Source organism: Ornithorhynchus anatinus, chromosome X2 (genome assembly GCF_004115215.2).
Source record: "Ornithorhynchus anatinus isolate Pmale09 chromosome X2, mOrnAna1.pri.v4, whole genome shotgun sequence".
Taxonomy (NCBI): Eukaryota; Metazoa; Chordata; class Mammalia; order Monotremata; family Ornithorhynchidae; genus Ornithorhynchus; species Ornithorhynchus anatinus.
Window position 1 is genome coordinate 16,936,341 of NC_041750.1, and position 18,810 is coordinate 16,955,150.

Consider the following 18,810-nt stretch of genomic DNA (forward strand, 5'->3'; position numbering starts at 1 on the left):
CGGTCTCCCCCGATTAGACTGTAAGCCCGTCAATGGGCAGTGATTGTCTATCTGTTGCTGAATTGTACATTCCAAGCGCTTAGTACAGTGCTCTGCACATAGTAAGCCCTCAATAAATACTATTGAATGAATGAATCCCTCTAGACTGTAAGCTCATTGTGGGTAGGGAACGTGTCTGCCGACTCTGTTGTGTTGTACTCTCCCAAACGCTTGGTACCTTGAGTGCTTAATAAATATGGGTGGGTAACAGGCTAACCAAAATAAATACTTTCCTCTCCAGTGTTTAAATGAACTAGCTTTCTATGAGGGCTAACCTTAACTCTAACCCCTCCCTTCCTCTTTATCAATTGTATGGCTGTGCAACTCTTTCAGAGAGTAACTCCACCAAGCTTGGGGATCTTGGAAAATTTCAAGATTATTTTCCCCCGTTTCCTTGTACCAGTGTACCAGGACTCCCTTTCTTTCCTACTATCACTCCTGTCCCACTGTTACAGAAAACTATGCAGGTCCAAGCCACCAGATCCCTTCATTTCAACCACTGACACTATCACCTCCTGATCTGTCCCCTGCTTCCAGTTTCTCCCTTCCCCAGCTACTTTCTTCCCAACAGCAAAAACAGTCTTCCTAAAGCACTGGTCTGATTAGGAGCTTCCAGTTGGCATTCCCATCATTCTCCTGACTTCACCCTCTTACCCAACCGTCCTCCCCTCCCACTACCTTCCTCTGGTTTCCATTCCAGTCAGGTAAACCTGATCTCAATCTCAATCTCCCTCTCTTTCTTTCTCCAGGGTCCCTCCAGCTCATCTCCCTCCTTCTCTTCAAGCCATGTCTCTTTCCTCTTTCAAAATCCACCTCCTCCAGGAAGCCTCTGAGTAACCCCATCTGGCTGTTTTAATTTGGTTTACATATCTTTATATGCTTCTGTGGATTATGCTTTATGTGTATTTTAAGCAGATTTGTGTTTTAGTCTTATCTTTCTTCACTTCCCCAGACCATCATGCTTCCGCTCTAGTTCCTCCCACCCCTGCTCTCCAAATGACCCTACTACAGCTTATAGACCAGAAGTCTTACCAGATGGCTCCAGTTTCTTCCTGCCTGCCTTCTAAAGGGAGACTGGCAGGCTCCTTTGGACCTGCCATCTTTTCCAGTTTTACATCTCTCATTAATCAATCAATTGTATTTACTGAGTGCTTCCTATGTACAGAGTATGCGCTTAGCACTTGGGAGAGTACAATATAACAGAATTGGTAGACGAGAAATAAATTACAGATATGGACATAAGTGCTGTGGGGCTGAGGGAGGGGTGAATGAAGGGTACAAATCCAAGTGCAAGGGTGACGCAGAAGGGAGTGCGAGAAGAGGAAATGAGGGTTCAGTTGGGAAAGGCCTCTTGGAGAAGACATCCCTTCAATAAGGCTTTGAAGGTGGGGAGAGTGAATGTTTGTTGGATATGAAAAGGAGGGTGTTCCAGGCCAGAGGCAGGATGTGGGGGAGAGGTCAGCAGCAAGACAGACGAGATAGATGTACAGTGAGTAGGTGGGCATTAGAGGAGTGAAGTGTGTGGGCTGGGTTGTTGTAGGAAAACATATTTCATTTGTCACCAAATCCTGTCAGTTCTACCTTCACAACATCGCTAAAATCCATCCTTTCCTCTCCATCCAAACTGCTACCATGCTGATCCAAGCACTAATCCTATCCCAACTTGATTGCTACACCTGCCTTCTCGCTGACCTCCCGACCTCCGGTCTCTCCCTACTCCAATCCATACTTCACTCTGCTGCACAGATAATTTAGCAACAAAAATGTTCAGTCCATGTCTCCCTGCTCCTCAAGAACCTCCAGAGACTGCCCATCCACCTCTGTATCAAACAGAAACTCCTTACCATCAGCTTTAAAGCACTCGGTCAGCTTGTCCCATCTTACCTCAACTCAGCCTGCACATTCAGCTCCTCTAGCGCCAGCTTACTCACTGTGCCCCAGTCTCATCTATCTCACCGCCGACCCCTTTCCCACGTCCTCCCCCTAGCCTGGAACTTCCTCCCCCTCTATGTACACCAGACCAACACTCTCTCCACCTTCAAAGCATTATTATTCAGGTCACATCTCCTCCAAAAGGCCTTTCCCGATTAAGCCCTTCTCTTCATCGGCTCACTCTCCTTTCTGCGTCATCTACTCACTTGGATCTGTGACCTTTGGACATTTGATCTTCGTCCACCCCTAACCCCAAAGCACTTACGTACATATCTTTAAATTCTCTATTATAAATTATTTATTCATATTAATGACTTTCTCCCCCTCTAGACCATAAACTTGTTATGGGCAGGGAACATGTCTGCTAATTCTGTTGCATTGTACTCTCCTAAGTGCTTAGCACACAGTAAGTGCTCAATAAATACCACTGATTGATTGAATGACAGGAAAGCAAAGAGGTAAGGTAGGAGGGGGCAAGGTGATTGAGTCCTTTAAAGCCGATGGTAAGGAGGTGATGGGCAACACTGGAGGTTCTTGAGAAGTGGGGAAACATGGACTTGAAGGGTTTTATAGAAAAATGAGCCTGGCAGCAGAGTGAAGTATGGACTGGAGTGGGGAGAGCCAGGAGGCAAGGAGGTCAGCAAGGAGGCTGATGCAGTAATCAAGGCGGGATAAGACAAGTCTCCCCACCACTGAGACTGACCCTAGTGCTTTCCCTATTTCAAGAGTGATAGTACTTGCTGATGCTGAACCAGAGGAAAACCATCTCTCCGAGTTCTGCTGCTCAGGTTCATGTGGCCAACAGGAAGGGCGAGGTAGAACCCAAGGCAGAACCACGCCCCCCTCTCCAATTTGGCAGGTTCAGGGGGACTAGCATTTTATCATGTCACTAAATTCCAGTTCTGAATCCTGACGTATCTGTGGCCAGCAGATGCTGTAATGTTGGATTCTCACTCTAGCCATCTGGGCAGCTGAAGCCCCAAACTCCCAGACTGTCGAGCCCCTCAACTGGTAACCCACACTGCCCCTCTGTCATCCCGGGGACCTCTTTCCCAACGTGCCCTGCTCCATCCCGGCGGGAAGGACAGAAGCAGCGGCGATGTGCCGCCTCCGCAGAACGTTGGAAGGCGGTGGCTGTGGCCGTCACTGGAGCTGTAACTCTTAGACTGAGCTGCGAGAACCCTAAAACTCTGCCCTTCTAATTATGGTACTCTGCAGCTTTCATTTTATTTTTGTATTGATCCCTGTCTTCATCTTTTATGTTCATTTTGTGTTTCTATTATATTATTTCCTCATGTCTGTCGCCAGCCCCTTCTCCTCCTTATTGGATTGTGAACTTCTTGAGGGCCAGGGACCTTGTCTGATTCTCACCTGTGCATTCTTTCCCAGGGCTTAGTTCAGTGCTTTACACACAGGAAGCACTTAATAAATACTATTTCTAGTCATTTCTTGTGCACTTAAATATTTTATGTTCTTTGACTGTTAAGTCCAAGTGAAAGAGGATGTGAGAATGAGGAACTCTGAATCTCCTGACTCATGTATTAAAATTTTCAGACCCAGCTCTGATCATTTAGGGGTGTTTAGGTTTCATTTGGTAATATCTATTTTTGTTTCTTAAAAGGAAAAGGGGGTTAAAAAGAGCAATACAAACTTACTGTGTGTGGAATTTGAAATCCACCTTCTCTCCAAACTATCTAACCCCTTTGACTGCAAATCTTTTGAAAACAATCCCAAGAGATTCAGTCATGGGCCAAACAGGGAAACTGAGACATGTAAGACTTGGCTTCAGGGTGTGCCCATGGCGAGGTTGGGATGAGAACCCTGGAATTCCGCCTTCTGTCCTCACTGCTAACTGCCTCCATTTTACAGGGTGGGTGTCTGGTTTGAAACTCGCAGATGTATATAGCTGACCACATCCACAGCAGACTGAGCTCGGCCAGGATAATGACAGAGGGCCCTGATGGAGGGGAAGCCAAGTCTCCAGTGGTGCTTTCTAGCCTTTTTGGATTGGAGACACGCCCAACATGAGACAAGCAGTCTATGGATCCCCTCCCTAGCTCGCCTTCTGCCAGAAGCCATGGGCAGGCTGTGCTCACAGACCTCTCTTCCTATGTGATTGGAAGCTTCCCCCATGTATGTGCTGACACCCAAGACGTCAGCACTTCAAAATTCTTGGGGAGACTGTGGCCGGGGGTGGGAGGAGGGGTGGATTTAGGGACTTCATTCCGATGTCCATTAATCAATCATATTTATTGAGCGCTTACTTTGTGCGGGGCACTGAATTAAGCGCCTTGGAGAGTACAATACAACAGAGTTAGTAGACACATTCCCTGGCCACAAGGAGTTTACAGTCTAGGGAGGGTCTAGAGTCTGGATCTTCCTGGATCTCCTGTGAGGTGCTCTGGATGGGAAATCAGAGAGCCTGGCTTCCTAGTAAGGAGATTTTCCCCAAGGTCACTCAGCCGGTTAGGGAGCACTATCCTCCTCTCTCCCCTGTTGCCAGATGGGGTAAATAACACCTGGCCACAGTACTCTCTGGGGCTGGGCCAGAGCCAACGATGGCTTGGCAAAGTTTTCCAGGGGTCCTTCCTGTCCCCTCAATTTTTCTCTAAGCTCCGCCTTCCCCCACTTGGCCACACACTACTGGTTGGAGGGTAACTGAAAATTCCCTGAGGGTAGCAGACCAGCATCTGTAGGCTTTCGCAAATTACACCCTAACACGCCTATTCCGATTGTGTGAATGTCACAGAGATTTTGAATTACTGAGTAATGTATACAAATGCAACTCTGCACTTAAAACCCACGTAATTCTGATCAACACTGTATGTGAGAAGCCACACTATCTAGTCTGGGTGCCTGCTTGTATTCCCGGCTATGTCCGAGACTTCATTTCTCAGCTACATCCTGAAAGCTCTCCAGTCCCCCTGTGCATGGATGACCTGCCTGCACTCGGGACTATTTTTTTGCCCTCCTCACTCAACCTGCTCTAGGTGACTACAACTCCTGCCTTGAGACCCATTTTTCTACTTCCTGCCTGTCTTGTGCCAGGCTGGGGTTGGGGGAGACAGGGGCAAGAGCCAGAGGCAGAGAACAATGCCAGAGAATGGAAGTAGCCAGAAGAGCGCCAGACAGCAGAAGCAGCATGGCACAGTGAGAAGCAACATGGCAGAGTGGATAGAGCATAGGCCGGGGAGTCACAAGGTCATAGGTTCCAATCCCAGCTCTGCCACTTGTCTGCTGTATGACCTTGGACAAGTCAAAACTTCACTTCTCTGTGCTTCCGTTACCTCATCTGTAAAATGGAGATTGAGACTGAGTCCCACATGGGACAGGGACTGTGTCCAATCTGATTTTCTTGTATTCACCCCAGTGCTTAGTACAGTGCCTGGCACATAATAAGCACTAATTATTATTAATAATAATAAACATCACCTACAGCGCCCAGGGTATGTGGAAGAATTACAGAGTGATCCAAATAGCATGCGTGCCACAGAGAGAGCAGGAAGCTGGTTGCCAGTGGTCCTACCCAGACCATTCTGCAGTCTGCCTAATAACAATAATAGTAGTAGTAATTATGGTATTGGTAAGCACTATGTGCCAAGCACTGTTCTAAGCACTGGGGTAGATACAAGGTAATCAGGTTGTCCCATGTGGGGAAATGGGGTGAAAAATGGGGAATTTATGGCTCCATCCACACTACACTGGCATCACTGGAGAGAACAGATGTAACCACCCTCATCACATACAAAGAAGAGACGATGACGAGAAGCAGTTTGGCCTAGTGGAAAGAACATGGGGCTAGGGGTCAGAGGCCCTGGGTTCTAATCCTGACTCTGCTACTTGTCTGCTGTGTAATCTTAGGTAAGTCACTTCACTTCTCTGTGCTTCAGTTCCCTAATCTGTAAAATAAGGATTAAGACTGTGAGCCCCATGTGGGACATGGACTATGTCCAACCTGATTAGCTTGTATCTACCTCAGGACTTAGTACAGTGCCTGGCACATAGTAAGCATTTAAATACCTTTTTTTAAAAAAAAAGAAAAGGAAGAGGGGCATAGAAAACCAGCCAAAATAGAAATGCATGACTTTAGCTCTGACTTTTTGAGAAAACCATTTGTCCAGTTGAAACCATGAAAAACAGAAAAACACCCAGATTTGATGGCATTCAGCAGAAATTTACAAGCAAGGAACAGAACTAATCCTCAGAGTCCTGCATGAGCTCTTCCTCAGGATATGGAAAACTGAAGAACTGTCACAAGATTTCCAAGATGCTACCAAAATCGGCATTTCCAAGAAAAAAAAAAGGGGAGAGAAATGACTGTGGAAACTACAGGGGCATCTCACTGCTTTCCAGGGAGAGCCAGATTCTAGCCAGAATATTTTTGGACAGATTACTGAAAAACCTGGACAGACTCCTGAAACATAGTCAACTGGGCAGCTACCAGAATTCCAATGTGGCCTCAGACCAAAACACAACAGATACAATGATCCTTGCAGCATGACAGATGTACTGTAAGTGCAGAGAGCAACACCAAGGCCTCTAGAGTCTTTTTATTTGCGCCAACAGAAGCTTTTGACATCATCAACAGATCTGGTCTCTGGCAACTACTAAGTAATTTGGCTGCACTGAGAAGTTCACCAACATCCTTAGACTACCCAAACTTAACATGTCTAAAAACCAAACTACTCACCTTCCCTCCCAAAGTCTTTCCTCTTCCCAAATTTCCCCATCTCTGTTGACGACACCATCAACATCTTCCCAGTCTCAGAAGTCCCCACCATGACTCCTCACTCTCTTTCCACTCTGGCATTCCAGCTACTCCTATATCCTGTCGGTTTTTACTACACCACATTTCTGGCACCGGCCATTCCTTTCTATCCAGACTGCCACCAACCTTGACCCAAGAGCTTGTCATCTCACAGTCTCCTTGTTGGTCTCCCAGCTTCTTGCCTCTCCCTCCTCCATTCTTTATCCTGCTGCAGGGATCACTCACACCTCCCCTCTCCTCAAGTCCCTCCAACGGCTGCCCCCTCGGCTCAAGCAAAAACTCCTCACGATCAGGCTTCCAAGGTGTTTCGCCAACTCTCTCCATCTTACACATCAGTCCTCTTCACCACTACTCTCTAGCTCGCTCTCTTTGTTTGTCCCAGCCAAGTTTCTACTCACACTACATTCTGCCACCTCCACCCCCTTGCTCATGTTGTTCCCCCAATCTGGAACTCCCTCTCCCCACAGTCTGACAGACCACGGCTCTCTCCATTTTGGAAGCCCTTCTAAAATCCCACTTCCTCCATCAAGCCTTCCCCATTTGGCTCCCAAAACCCAAGTCATACAACCCATCAGCCACCTAATAATAATAATAATTATTATGGTGTTTAAGTGCTTATTATGTGCCAAGTATTGTTCGAAGCGCTGGGGTAAATACAAGGTAATCAGATTGGCCCACACGAGACTCACAGTCTCAATCCCCATTTTACAGATGAGGTAACTGAGGCACAGAGAAGTTAAGTGACTTGCCCAAGGTCACACGATGGACAAGTGGTGAAACTGGGATTAGAACCCACGACCTCTCACTCCCAAGCCCATGCTCTTGCCACTAGGCCATGCTGCTCTTTCACATGTGATCCCTCAGCACTTTCGTGTACCCTCTTAATCCATCCAACACTTAGAACAGTACCCAGCGCTTAGAACAGTGCTTGGCACATAGTAAGTGCTAAACCAATACCATCATTATTACTATTATTTGTAAATGCTTTCATGAACATCTTCCCTCTCAGAGTGTAAGCTCCTTGAGGGCAGGGAATGTGTAAATTCAAAGTGTAAATTCCCCAAGTGCTTAGTACAATGCATTGCATCCAGCAGGTGCTCAATAAATATCCTGACACCTCCTCCTCCTCCTCCTCCTCCTCCTCTTCAGTAGTCTAGTCAGTGGAGTCGGCGTTGATGGTGCCCTGACCGACCCTTTCCCCATCCCTGTCGGAGTGAAGCAGGACTGGGTGGCAGTCCTGTTCAACCTATATATGGAATCCAAATACACTTTCAATCCACCTGGAAACTCTTCCCTCTCAATAGGCTCATGGGCGTCATCAAAAGTCTTTGAGCCGATCATCCAGCATCAGGTCTATATTGAGGACAAGACCCTGGCCCAGTCCAACCCACACCTCACTGTGGAGGATGATGATATAATAATAATAATAATAATAATAATGATAATGGCATTTGTTAAGCACTTACTGCGTGCCAAGCTCTGTTCTAAGCAGTGGGGTAGATACAAGGTAATCAGGTTGCCCCATGTGGGGCTCACAGTCCTCATCCCCATTTTACAGATGAGGTAACAGGCACAGAGAAGTGAAGCGACTTGCCTAAGGTCATGCAGCAGACAAGTGGCGGAGACGGGATGTGTGGAACAACCCTGAAGGGGGCAAGGTTTCTGCCTGAAGAGCCGCCTAGGGCTAACGTGGACAGTGAAGACTGCAGCGGCTACGGAGGCGGCCTATAGCACAGCATCGGCACTATGTTGTGGTCACCAGAGCTGTAAGTGGGCTTTGTGCATAAACTTTTTCTGTGCCCTTTGCAATGGACTGCTCTCCTGCCCGCCCACTCACCTGTGGTACCCACTGCCCCAGCAAGAACATGACCGGTAGGAATCAGAGAATAATAATAATAATTATGGTATTTTGTTAAGCGCTTACTATGTGCCAAGCACTGTTCTAAGCACTGGTGTTGATGTGAGGTAACCCGGCTGGACAGAGTCCCTGTTCCAGATGGGACTCACAGTCTTATTCTCCATTTTCCATATGCACAGAGAAGTTAAGTGACTTGCCCAAGGTCACACAGCAGACAAGAAGCAGACCGGGGATTAGAACCCGTATCCTCTGACTCCCAAGCATGTGCTCTTGGCAGAGTGGCACAGCACAAGCCGCTAGCATTACGGTCAATTCTTTCGCGCAAGTTCTCAGTGCCCGAGTCTTTGTGACTGGGCTGAGGCTCGTCTAATGTTTCCACTAAGTAAGCACTCAATGAATACGATTAATTGATTGATAGGTGAGGAATGCTGCCATCATCATCATCAATGTGGCATTTGTTAAGTGCTTACTATGTGCCAGGCACTGCACTAGGCACTGGGATAGACACAAGCTAATCGGGTCGGACACGGTCCCTGTCCCACATGAGGCTCACAATCATCATTATCCAAAGCAGTGACACTTCCTAGGTGTCTTGTCTCTTTTGGGATCACAACTTTCCTATGGCCGGAGACCGTGTCGCGTCCCTTGGCAGCTAACTCCAGCCAGCGTTCGGCTTCCAGTGTTGTGCTGCGCTTCATGACGATGAGTTTTTGACTGTAGGCTACCTGGACTGAGGATGTGTGTGTCTGTGTGTCTCGGGTAGGAGGCTGCCCTCTGTGTCAGAGGATGTGAAGGTCAATCGGTTTCAACTCAGCACCCAGGCCCGCCACTGCCAACAGCTGGGAAACAGAGTACTTAGAGCCAAGAGGAGTAGGATGCATACGGTGTGGTGTGTGTATGCCTGTGTGTCACAGGGAGCCGATGGTTCCGCCATTTTCGGCAGATGCCGCCAGCAGGCCAGTAAGACTTCCCATCAAAACCCAGGCCAGCCCACAGTAGATCCCTCCACTGGGAAAGGAATGCACAGTGTACTGGACCAGAGAAGTCCTGTTTGGGGCATTCAGATTGACCAAGGGCAGAATGGTGATTATGTCCCGGCACACTCGTGTATGTGTATATAGATGTGTGTTATGAGGGCGTGAGAGAGGACTGCTAAGTCAGCTGTTTGTGGGGATGCTCTGTCCACAAAGCCTACCTCTTCCTAACCATGAGGCCCAATAGATGGCAAATAAGCCTTACTGAACCCCATCTGGGACAACTGTCCAGAAAATCTGAGGGTTGGGGACTCCACCGCTAGTCAGGGAGTCCTTCTCTGACCTGGCTCCCTCTCCATTTTGAGCTCAGAATTCTTGATGTGAGAAAAATTTTACAACAAAAATTCATCCCAAGAGAAATTTAAGTGATGTACTACAATGGAAAGTAAACTGGACATTATATGAACACGGAAGGGGGCACAAGCCTACAGGCAAATGCCAATAATTTTGGTATTTGCTAAGTGCTATTTGCCAAGCACTGTTCTAACTGCTGGAGGGCAACCTGCTACCCAGCCAGGGCCTAGGGGTCAAGCCCCACCCTCTCTCCCTTCATCTCACAGGCCCAGGATACACTCTGCCTTTCCCCAATAGGAGATTCAATTAAATATTCATTTTTACAATTTTTATGAGAAATACACCCCTGGGGCTGGCTAGAATACCACCCAGTTTGGTCCCAGTGAATTCCTTTGGCCTTAGAGACAGGGGTTTCTGCTTTGGAAGAAGTCAGTGTAACTAAGGCAAAAATAGCCTGAGTCCTGTGAGTAATTTGCTGGGTCCAAGCCACGTATGACACTATCATAAGGTTGATGTCCCAAGAGCAGACATTATAACCAGGTTCTGTCTAACCCAAACCTGATTTTAGCCAAATTACAGTCTCAACTTCCTCCTTCGGCAAATATTTTTTTTCCAGTGCTGTCTCTGCATGGGTGGAGAAGTCACAGACAGCAAGTGGGGAGATGCAAGTGGCCCGGATAATCTATAAACCATCAGTGCCTGAAAATTAGAAAATTTGCTTAAGCTTGGGGAAAATGTTCTGGCTGGCCCACTAAATGGCCGTAAACCCTGCCCATGGTCACTGCCACTCCTCCAAGTGTAAAATGACACAGGCTTCAACTCCCTCTAGCCACACAGCTCACTTATCGTCTAGCTCACACACAGATACCCCCACAAAGTCCCAGACTGACAGAGATGCCCTCAGACTCACTCAGTCCTCTCTTTTGTCGCCTGCCCTTTCACTGGCCACTGCTGTCACTCTTTCCCAGGGCTAGCTTCAGACTTTTGGCCATCCTAAGGCGAGGATTCAAAAAAAAAAAAAAATTGGCTGCCCTCTCACTGTTTCTCATGATATTATCTCCTGTTGAGAGGTCTTTCCTAAGTCCTCCTTTCCTCTTCTCTCACTCTCTTCTACGCCACCCTGACTTGCTCCCCTTGTCTATCCCACAGCAATTATGTACATATCTGTAAATTATATTAATGTCCGCCTCCCCCTCTAGACTGTAAGCTCATTGTGGGCAGGGAATGTGTCTGTTTATTGTTATATTGTACTCTCTCAAGCGCTTAGTACAGTGCTCTGCACACTGTAAGCCCTCAATAACTATGATTGAATGAATGAATGAACAGGAGCACACAGTCTAACAGTGGTGCTCTAGACAACCTAACGGGGTAAAAAGAGAATCAGGAGAGGATTGTGTCAGAAAAAGATCACGGATAGTGTTTCCAGGAGAAGGGAGTGGTTCACAGTTTTGAAGGCAGGTGCAAGGTCATTCGGGATCACTTAGTTTGATTTGGCAAAAAGGAGGACATTGGTGACCACAGAGCAGTCTCAGTGGAATGAAGGGGGTGAAAACTGAACTTCAGGTGGTCAAGAAAGGAGCTGGAAGAGAGGAAATGGACCAAAGTCAGGACTAAGCTCTATTTCTGAATTCCTCCTCTGCTGTCATCCCTGTGGCCACTGCTCATTCAAGACCCTGACTTTCACACCCCAACACATCATTTCTGCCCCACCATCATCTCTGAGAAGGGTGGGTGGTCACCATCTTTGGGAGCGGCCAGGAGGCCTCCCATACTATGCGGTGCCCTGAGGCAGTTGCGGCCAGGAGGCCTCCCATACTATGCGGTGCCCTGAGGCAGTTGCTTCTTGTCTCGCTTACCATATGAAGCCGACCCTGATCTTTCCCCACTTCTGCCAAGATCCCATGCAGCTGGAAAGGCTGGACTGCAGTCGCATGTCTCCACAAGGCACATCTCGGCCTGCTCGCCCCATCTTCTGGAAGAGGAGGGGCCCAGAAGCCATGCTGAAGACTTCAGGGTTCTCGGAACTAGTTCTCTGGGAACTGGGTCAAGAAACTGGCCACCAGTGCTTCTGCCTTGGTCCTTTCTCTATCCCCTGACTCTCATCCCTGTGACTCTCCCTTGTCTCCTAGGAGTCGAAAGTGGAGAAGTAGAGAGCATGAGGAGACAGCCACTTCTGAAGCATCTGAAAGAGGCTTGCCTGCACCATAATTATTGTTGGGCACAAGGGAAGAAGGGGGCAGGAAGAGGGAGAGAAAAGAAGGAAGGGCGGTGACCCCAATTCTGGACCTATCTGCTTAAGAGATTCATTTGTACAAATGGCAGAGCACAGAGGCATAAACGAGGCACTCCCACCCACAGACTCTCCCAAACTATGATGCTCAAGTGCTTTTGCAAAAATCCAGCTTCTTCCTCCTCACTTTGCCTATTTTAAATACTTGGGAAAGTACAATAGAGTTAGTAGCCACGGTCCCTGCCCTTGAGGAGTTGACATTCTAGCAGGGGAGACAAACACTAAAATAAGTTACAGAAAGGAGGACAGAGAAAAGGGGGATACATACATGATAATAATAATAATAATGTTGGTATTTGTTAAGCACTTACTATGTGCCGAGCACTGTTCTAAGCGCTGGGGTAGACACAGGGGGAATCAGGTTGTACCACGTGGGGCTCACAGTCTTAATCCCCATTTTACAGATGAGGTAACTGAGGCCCCGAGAAGTTAAGTGACTTGCCCAAAGTCACACAGCTGACAAGTGGCTGAGAGGGGATTCGAACCCATGACCTCTGACTCCAAAGCCCATGCATGAGTCAGGCTTATGTGGTAGGGTATGAAAGACAGCAGGTCACGAGTTCACAAGTCCTCAGGTGGAAAGGAAGTGCAGAGGCGACAGTTGTGTTCAGGGGGCATAGCCTGGGGAGTGTTGGAAATTAACTGGGGAAAGCCTTCAGGAGGGCTTTGAAAATGGAGAGAGCTGTGGGCTGTCAGATATGAAAGGGGTGGGGGGCTCCAGGCAGAGGGAAATCCGTGGGCAAGTGTTGGCTGCGAGAAAGCTGAGAACGAGGCATGGGGAATAAGTTACCTTGGAAAGAGCAAAGAGTGAGATAAGAGTGGGAAAAAAGAGTGAATAGTAGGAGAGAGCTGATTGAGTGCTTGAGTGCTTTAAAGCTAAAGGTCAAGAGTTTCTGCTTGATGCAGAGAGGAGAGGGTAACCACTGGAAGCTTTTGAGGAGTGATTGTGTGCAGAATGGGCAGCAGTGTTAAGTATGGACTGGAGAGGGGAGAGGCTTGAGGCAGGGAGGTTAAGCAAGTAGTCAAACTGAGATATGACAAGTGCCTGGAACAGAGTGATGGCAGCTTGGATGGCGATCCTGGAGATGTCATGGGGGAAAAACCAACAGGATTTTTTGATAGACTGAATATGGGGGTGGAAAGAGAGGGAGGGGACTCAAGGATAACGCCAAGATTATAGGTTTGAGAGGCAGGGAAGGTGGTAGTGGTGTCAACGGTGATGGGAAGGTTAGGTGGAGGAAAAGATTTGGGAGGGAAGAGGGGAGTTCAGTTTCAGACATGTTGAGCTTATGGTTCTGGTATGACATTGACGTGGTGATGTTCCGGAGACAGGAGGAAATACGAGACTGCAAAGGAGGAGAGAGGTTAGGGCTGGTGAGGTAGATTTGGGAGTCATCTACACAGGTGTTAGCTAAAGCCACGGGAGTAGATGAGTTCCCGAAGGGAGTGAGTGTAAATTGAAACTAGAAGTGGACCTAGAAAAGAGCTTTGAGGGTCTCCCACAGTTAGCAGCAGAGAGGAAGAGGAAGAGCCAACCCAACAGGGGTAAGAGGAGAACCAGGAGAGGATGGTGTCAAAAAAAAAAAAAAAAGGTTAGAGTTTCCAGAAGGGAGTGGTTCAGTGTCGAAGACAGCTGCAAGATCATTCAGGGGGATAGAAGGAGGATATTCATTCAATTGTATTTATTGAGCACTTACTGCATGCAAAGTATTATACTAAGCGCTTGGGAGAGTACAATATAACAACAGACGCATTCCTGTCCACAACAAGCTCACAGTCTAGAGGGAGAGACAGAAATTAATATAAATAAATAAATTACAGATACATATGTGTGTTGTAGGGATGGGAGAGAGGAATGAAGGAGCACGTACGAGCAGTGAAGAAGGGAGTGGGAGAAGAGGAGAGGAGGGCTTAATCAGGGAAGGCTTCTTGGAGGAGATGTGCCTTCAATAAGGCTTTGAAGTAGGGGAGAGCAATTGTCTGTCTGATATGAGGAGGGAGGGTGTTCCAGGCCAGAGGTAGGCTGTGGGCGAGAGGTCAGCGGCGAGACAGACGAGATCAAGATACAGTGAGAAGGTTGGAGTTAGAGGAATGAAGTGTGAGGGCTGGGTTGTAGTAGGAGAGTAGCAAGGTGAGGTAGGAGGGGGCAATGTGATTAAGTGCTTTAAAGTCAAATTAATTGATTTTAAGACAACACTGGTGACCATGGATCCATCTCAGTGAAATGAAGGGGGTGAAAACTGAACTTCAGATGGTCAAGAAAGGAGCTGGAGGAGAGGAAGTGGAGGCAGCAAGTTTATACAACCAAAGTAGCTCACAACATCCCATGCCTTGGTTCACCTGCCCTCAACTCTAGGGAGAGTTTAAAAAAAAACAAAACCAAAAACAGGTACTTTCAACCCACCTCTGGTCCATAGGCCCTCTCTGGGGGAGCAGAAACAGTCTGCCAGGGCCCTGCTCGGTGGAAGGAAGGCGAGCTGGGCCAAGGTCAGGACTAAGCTCTATTTCTGAATTCTTTCCTCCATCCCTCCCCTTGTTGGGAACCAAGTCCAGTGCTTTCTGGGACAGGATCTGACCCGGAGGCATGCACTGCATATTGAAGTGAGCTCTGAAACCAGTATTTTAGGAGCAAAGGAACTGGGAAAGGGATGTAGGTTCCCGAGGTGTCTTTCTGGCACTCTTTGCTCTTATCAGATAGTGCCTACGGGTTCCTCTGAGGAGCCCGCTCACCTGTCAATCAGGTAATGAGGCCAAGCAGCCTGCTCAGACTAAACAGGAGGAAAATGGTGCTCAGGAGACCCCCCTAAGAGAACAACATACTAGGTAGAATTACTGAGCCCAGGCACCTCGAAATGCCCCATTAACCTGGCCTCGAGCCATGCTAAGCACATCTACGCTAAAAATACATCTAAAAAGGGACAGCAGCTGAAGCAAACCATATCATCATCACCATCATCATAACTGTTAAGTGTTTGTTAAACGCTAGGTGCTGGGGTAGAGATCAGATCAGACACAGTCCCTTCCCCTCCCAAGCCTCACAGTCTACGTAATAAAAATTAGGGCATTTGTTACTAACATTAATAATGACTATGGTATTTTTTAAGCACTTACTATGTGTCAAGCACTGTCCTAAGTGCTGGGGGAGATAGAAGGAAATCAGGTTGGACACAGTCCCTGCCCCACCTGGTGCTCACAGTCTTAATCCCCATTCTACAGATGAGGGAACTGAGGCACAGAGAAGAAGTGGTTTGCCCAAGGTCACATAGCAGGCAAGTGGCAGAGCCAAGATTAGAACTCAGGTCTTCTGCCTCCCACGCCTGTGCTCTTTCCACTAGGCCTGCTGCTTCAGAAGTAAGGAGGAGAGAGAACAGGTATTGAATCCCCATTTTATAGTTGAGGAAACCGAGGCACAGAGCAGTCAAATGACTTGCCCGGAGTCACATGGCAGGCAAGTGGTGGAGCAGGGATGAGGACCTGGGTCTCCTGCCTCTCAGTCCTGGGGTCTTTCCATTGGGCCACGCTGCTTTTATGATCACCATCTGATGTCCCATCCTTCTTCCTTTTGCATCATTACACGTAATAAGAATCTCTGTGCTGAGGGCCTCAAAGACCTGCACAAATGGATAGATGGTGCTTGGGCCTTAGTGACCTTTGGGGTGTTGAGTAGCCCAGACCTCTTTGCTGCCAGGCAGGTAGAGGCCCTACAAGGTCACGCCTCTTGGTGACACTGGATCGGCTACAGCCTAATAAAAACAACAGTGGCTTGAATTTCCGCCACATCCGTTGATCGCCTCCATGAGAGCCAGTTCGGCTTCCTGCAATCTAGCGGAGCCACCGTCTTGCAGCCCCAGGTCCAGACGAAGCCCAGGAGGGGCCGAGAGGTTATTAGAAAACCCAGGCAGCCCTCACCCCTAACAAGCCAGGGACCACCACACCTGACCCTTGGAGCTTTCACCTACCTGATCACTGTCATAAAGGGCCTGGAGTGGGCTTCGCCCTGACTTCCCGAACCAGTCAGTCCTCAAGATCCTGTCCTCGGCAGCTACGTAGGGAAGCAGGAGAGAGAACAGATTACTAACTTGGCTGCTGCTGCTAGACATTTGGGAGGTTCAGTCTGGTCTTGCCTGTTGGCATTAGGGTGGTCAGGGCCTGGCAGAAACCTCTATCAAGTGCTAACAGCCAGTCAAACAGCCTAAACACCTAACGGAGCATGTGAAATACAATCAGCATAAGATGAGCGCTCCTCCCGCCTTCATCTCTCTTCTGCCCCGAGGGCAAAAAGCTGGGGATCCTTGCTGGTGGCTATGGGATGTGATGGAAGGAGAAACCAGCTCCCTGGAAGAGAGTGAGCTGATGTCCTAGAGGCAGCAGCAATGAAGGGGCAGGGGCGGGGCAGGGCGTGCATAGCTGGGTGAATGGGAGGCTCTGGAGAAATGTTACAGGTATCTGCTTCAGAGGGAGGTTCAGTGGTCAAGACCTAGGAGAAACGTAAAAATGAATAAAAAACATTAGTCTCTCCTGATTTTTGTGGTTACAAACCTTAAAAGGTACCCTGGGGAGGAAAAAGGCATCCTCGAAGATACTTACATACTTAAAGATGCAACCTCCAATTCTTTTCAGAATTATTTGATCTGGGAGAAAGGTGGGATCCGGGGTATTGAAGCTGACAGAGAAGAAGAGGGGCTAGGCCGCCACATGATAAAAACGAAAGAAGAAACGATGCAAATGAAACTAGAGTCCCAAGCACGGATGTGTGAAGGAGCCCCGGGGGAGCAGGGAGGGGGAGAAAGCAGTCAGTCAGCATGGCATGTCAGGGTGACAAAGTTGGTGAGCTCTCTACATCCCCCTCTTCCTTCCCAGCAAGTTGTCAGGATCCCATGGAGACAGAAGGGCAGATACTCTGCAGGTGCCTCTGGGAGGAGCCCCACGGCGCTTTAGATCAGTCTGTCAATCAACAGCATTTACCGCACACCCACCATGTTCTGGTTGTCCAGGATGATATTCAAGAAAGCTTGAACCGGTGGTCATTTGGGAGATTGAGGATGCTGCTCTCTGAAAGCGCGCCCACAAGACGGCCTGCAAAACTTGGGTCAGAGAGTGCTCTGGATTGATGACGAGGGTGTACCCCAAGGTACCCCAACAGAGAACTGCAAAATGCTACTGGATTCTGCTCCCTAGGCAGAGTACCACTGGATATGATGCTGTTGAACACGAAGAAGTACACAATCGGTCAAGAAGGGCAGAATATCCTTTGGGAGGCTGGTGGGGTGTGGTGAGCCAATGTGACATTAAGTTCCAGAACAAATTGAAGTGGCCAATCTCTAAACTGTCACAGGGGGACAAGGACAGAGACCACATCCTTATCTTGAGCACCTTCATCTAGGCGTTCTATTAACTTGACACGGTAGGATCACCAACGGTGAAGTCCCAAAACTTAAGACGGCTAGCACTGAAGCAACCCGGTCCAACGGGACCCGTGTGGGAAACGGACGACACTCAAATGTCTAGCATGTGGTGAACTGAAGAATGGTGATCGCAAGCAGGACCGGTAGAAGTACTCTTCCGGTTACCATGAAGATAACAATGACAACCGTGGCAACCGTTAAAGCGCTTATTATGTACCACGCACTGTACTAAGTGTCGGGGCCCATACGAGATAATCAGGTTGGGCATGGGGCAACCGTCACGCGGTTCCTCCCAGCACCCCACTGCCACGGTCAGAGACAGACTACTGGGCTGGATGGCCCACTGGTCTGACCCAGTGACGGATGTGAACAGCTGGGAGACAACGGGGAATACACGAGCCAGGCAGGGGCAGGCAGAAATAAGCAACGGGTGGCTCTTCCTGAGCAAAATCTTCAGACAGAAGATAAGTTAAGGAGGCAGTCGAAAACACTGCCAGATATTGCAAATAGCAGCTGCAGCAGCAAACCAAGGGATGGTATCTTCGTCCGCCCAGGAATTGCAGGCCGTGCAGACTTTTCGGTCACTCAAATGGTCAGATAGTGACTCACCATTCCCAAAATCATTTTCAAATATAAAGAGCAACCACAAACAGAAGATTAAAGGAAGTACAAAGGAAGGAGATGCTAGCCCGCGCCCTTATGGAGCTTACATGTTAATAGGGGAGACAGGGCAAATGCAAGAGCAAGGATTTCCATTCCCTCCTGCAACTCTCTCCAAGAAGCCTTCCCAAATAACCCCCACCTACTCACTCCACTTATAGAACTTGGTAAGTTATGAGTTGATGTTCCTGCTGTTTGTACCGGCATACATTTTTAGATTTCTAAGCTTCTGTCAAGTGAGCATTATATTTATTTCTTTTTTTGCATATTTGTGCTTGTCCTGTCTCCTGTATTTTAAATGCTGAGGTATGGGCCTCTCTCTTATTCTCCCTCTATAACTCTCCCCAGAGGTTAGCCGAGGTAGGAGTTGTAATACCATTGATTGAGCACTTATTTGATTAGGTGTACGGTACTGGGCACCTGAGAAGTACAGAATAAAGAAGTGACACGTTCCCTGCCCACAAGGCTCTTACACTCTAACAGGGAGACAAACATAATAATATTTACAACCCAAAAATTAGGACCAAAGG

General features: G+C 48.1%; 1 protein-coding gene across 1 annotated transcript in view; it reads right to left on the minus strand.

Annotated features, from left to right (window-relative positions):
• Nucleotides 1-18,810, minus strand: part of LOC100088952 (carbohydrate sulfotransferase 11-like) — a 58,010-nt gene that overhangs the window by 4,641 nt on the left and 34,559 nt on the right. Inside the window, exon 2 of the mRNA XM_029052499.2 lies at nt 16,175-16,257. Coding sequence (XP_028908332.1) covers nt 16,175-16,257 — 83 coding nt within the window. The remainder of the gene's footprint in view (nt 1-16,174; nt 16,258-18,810) is intronic.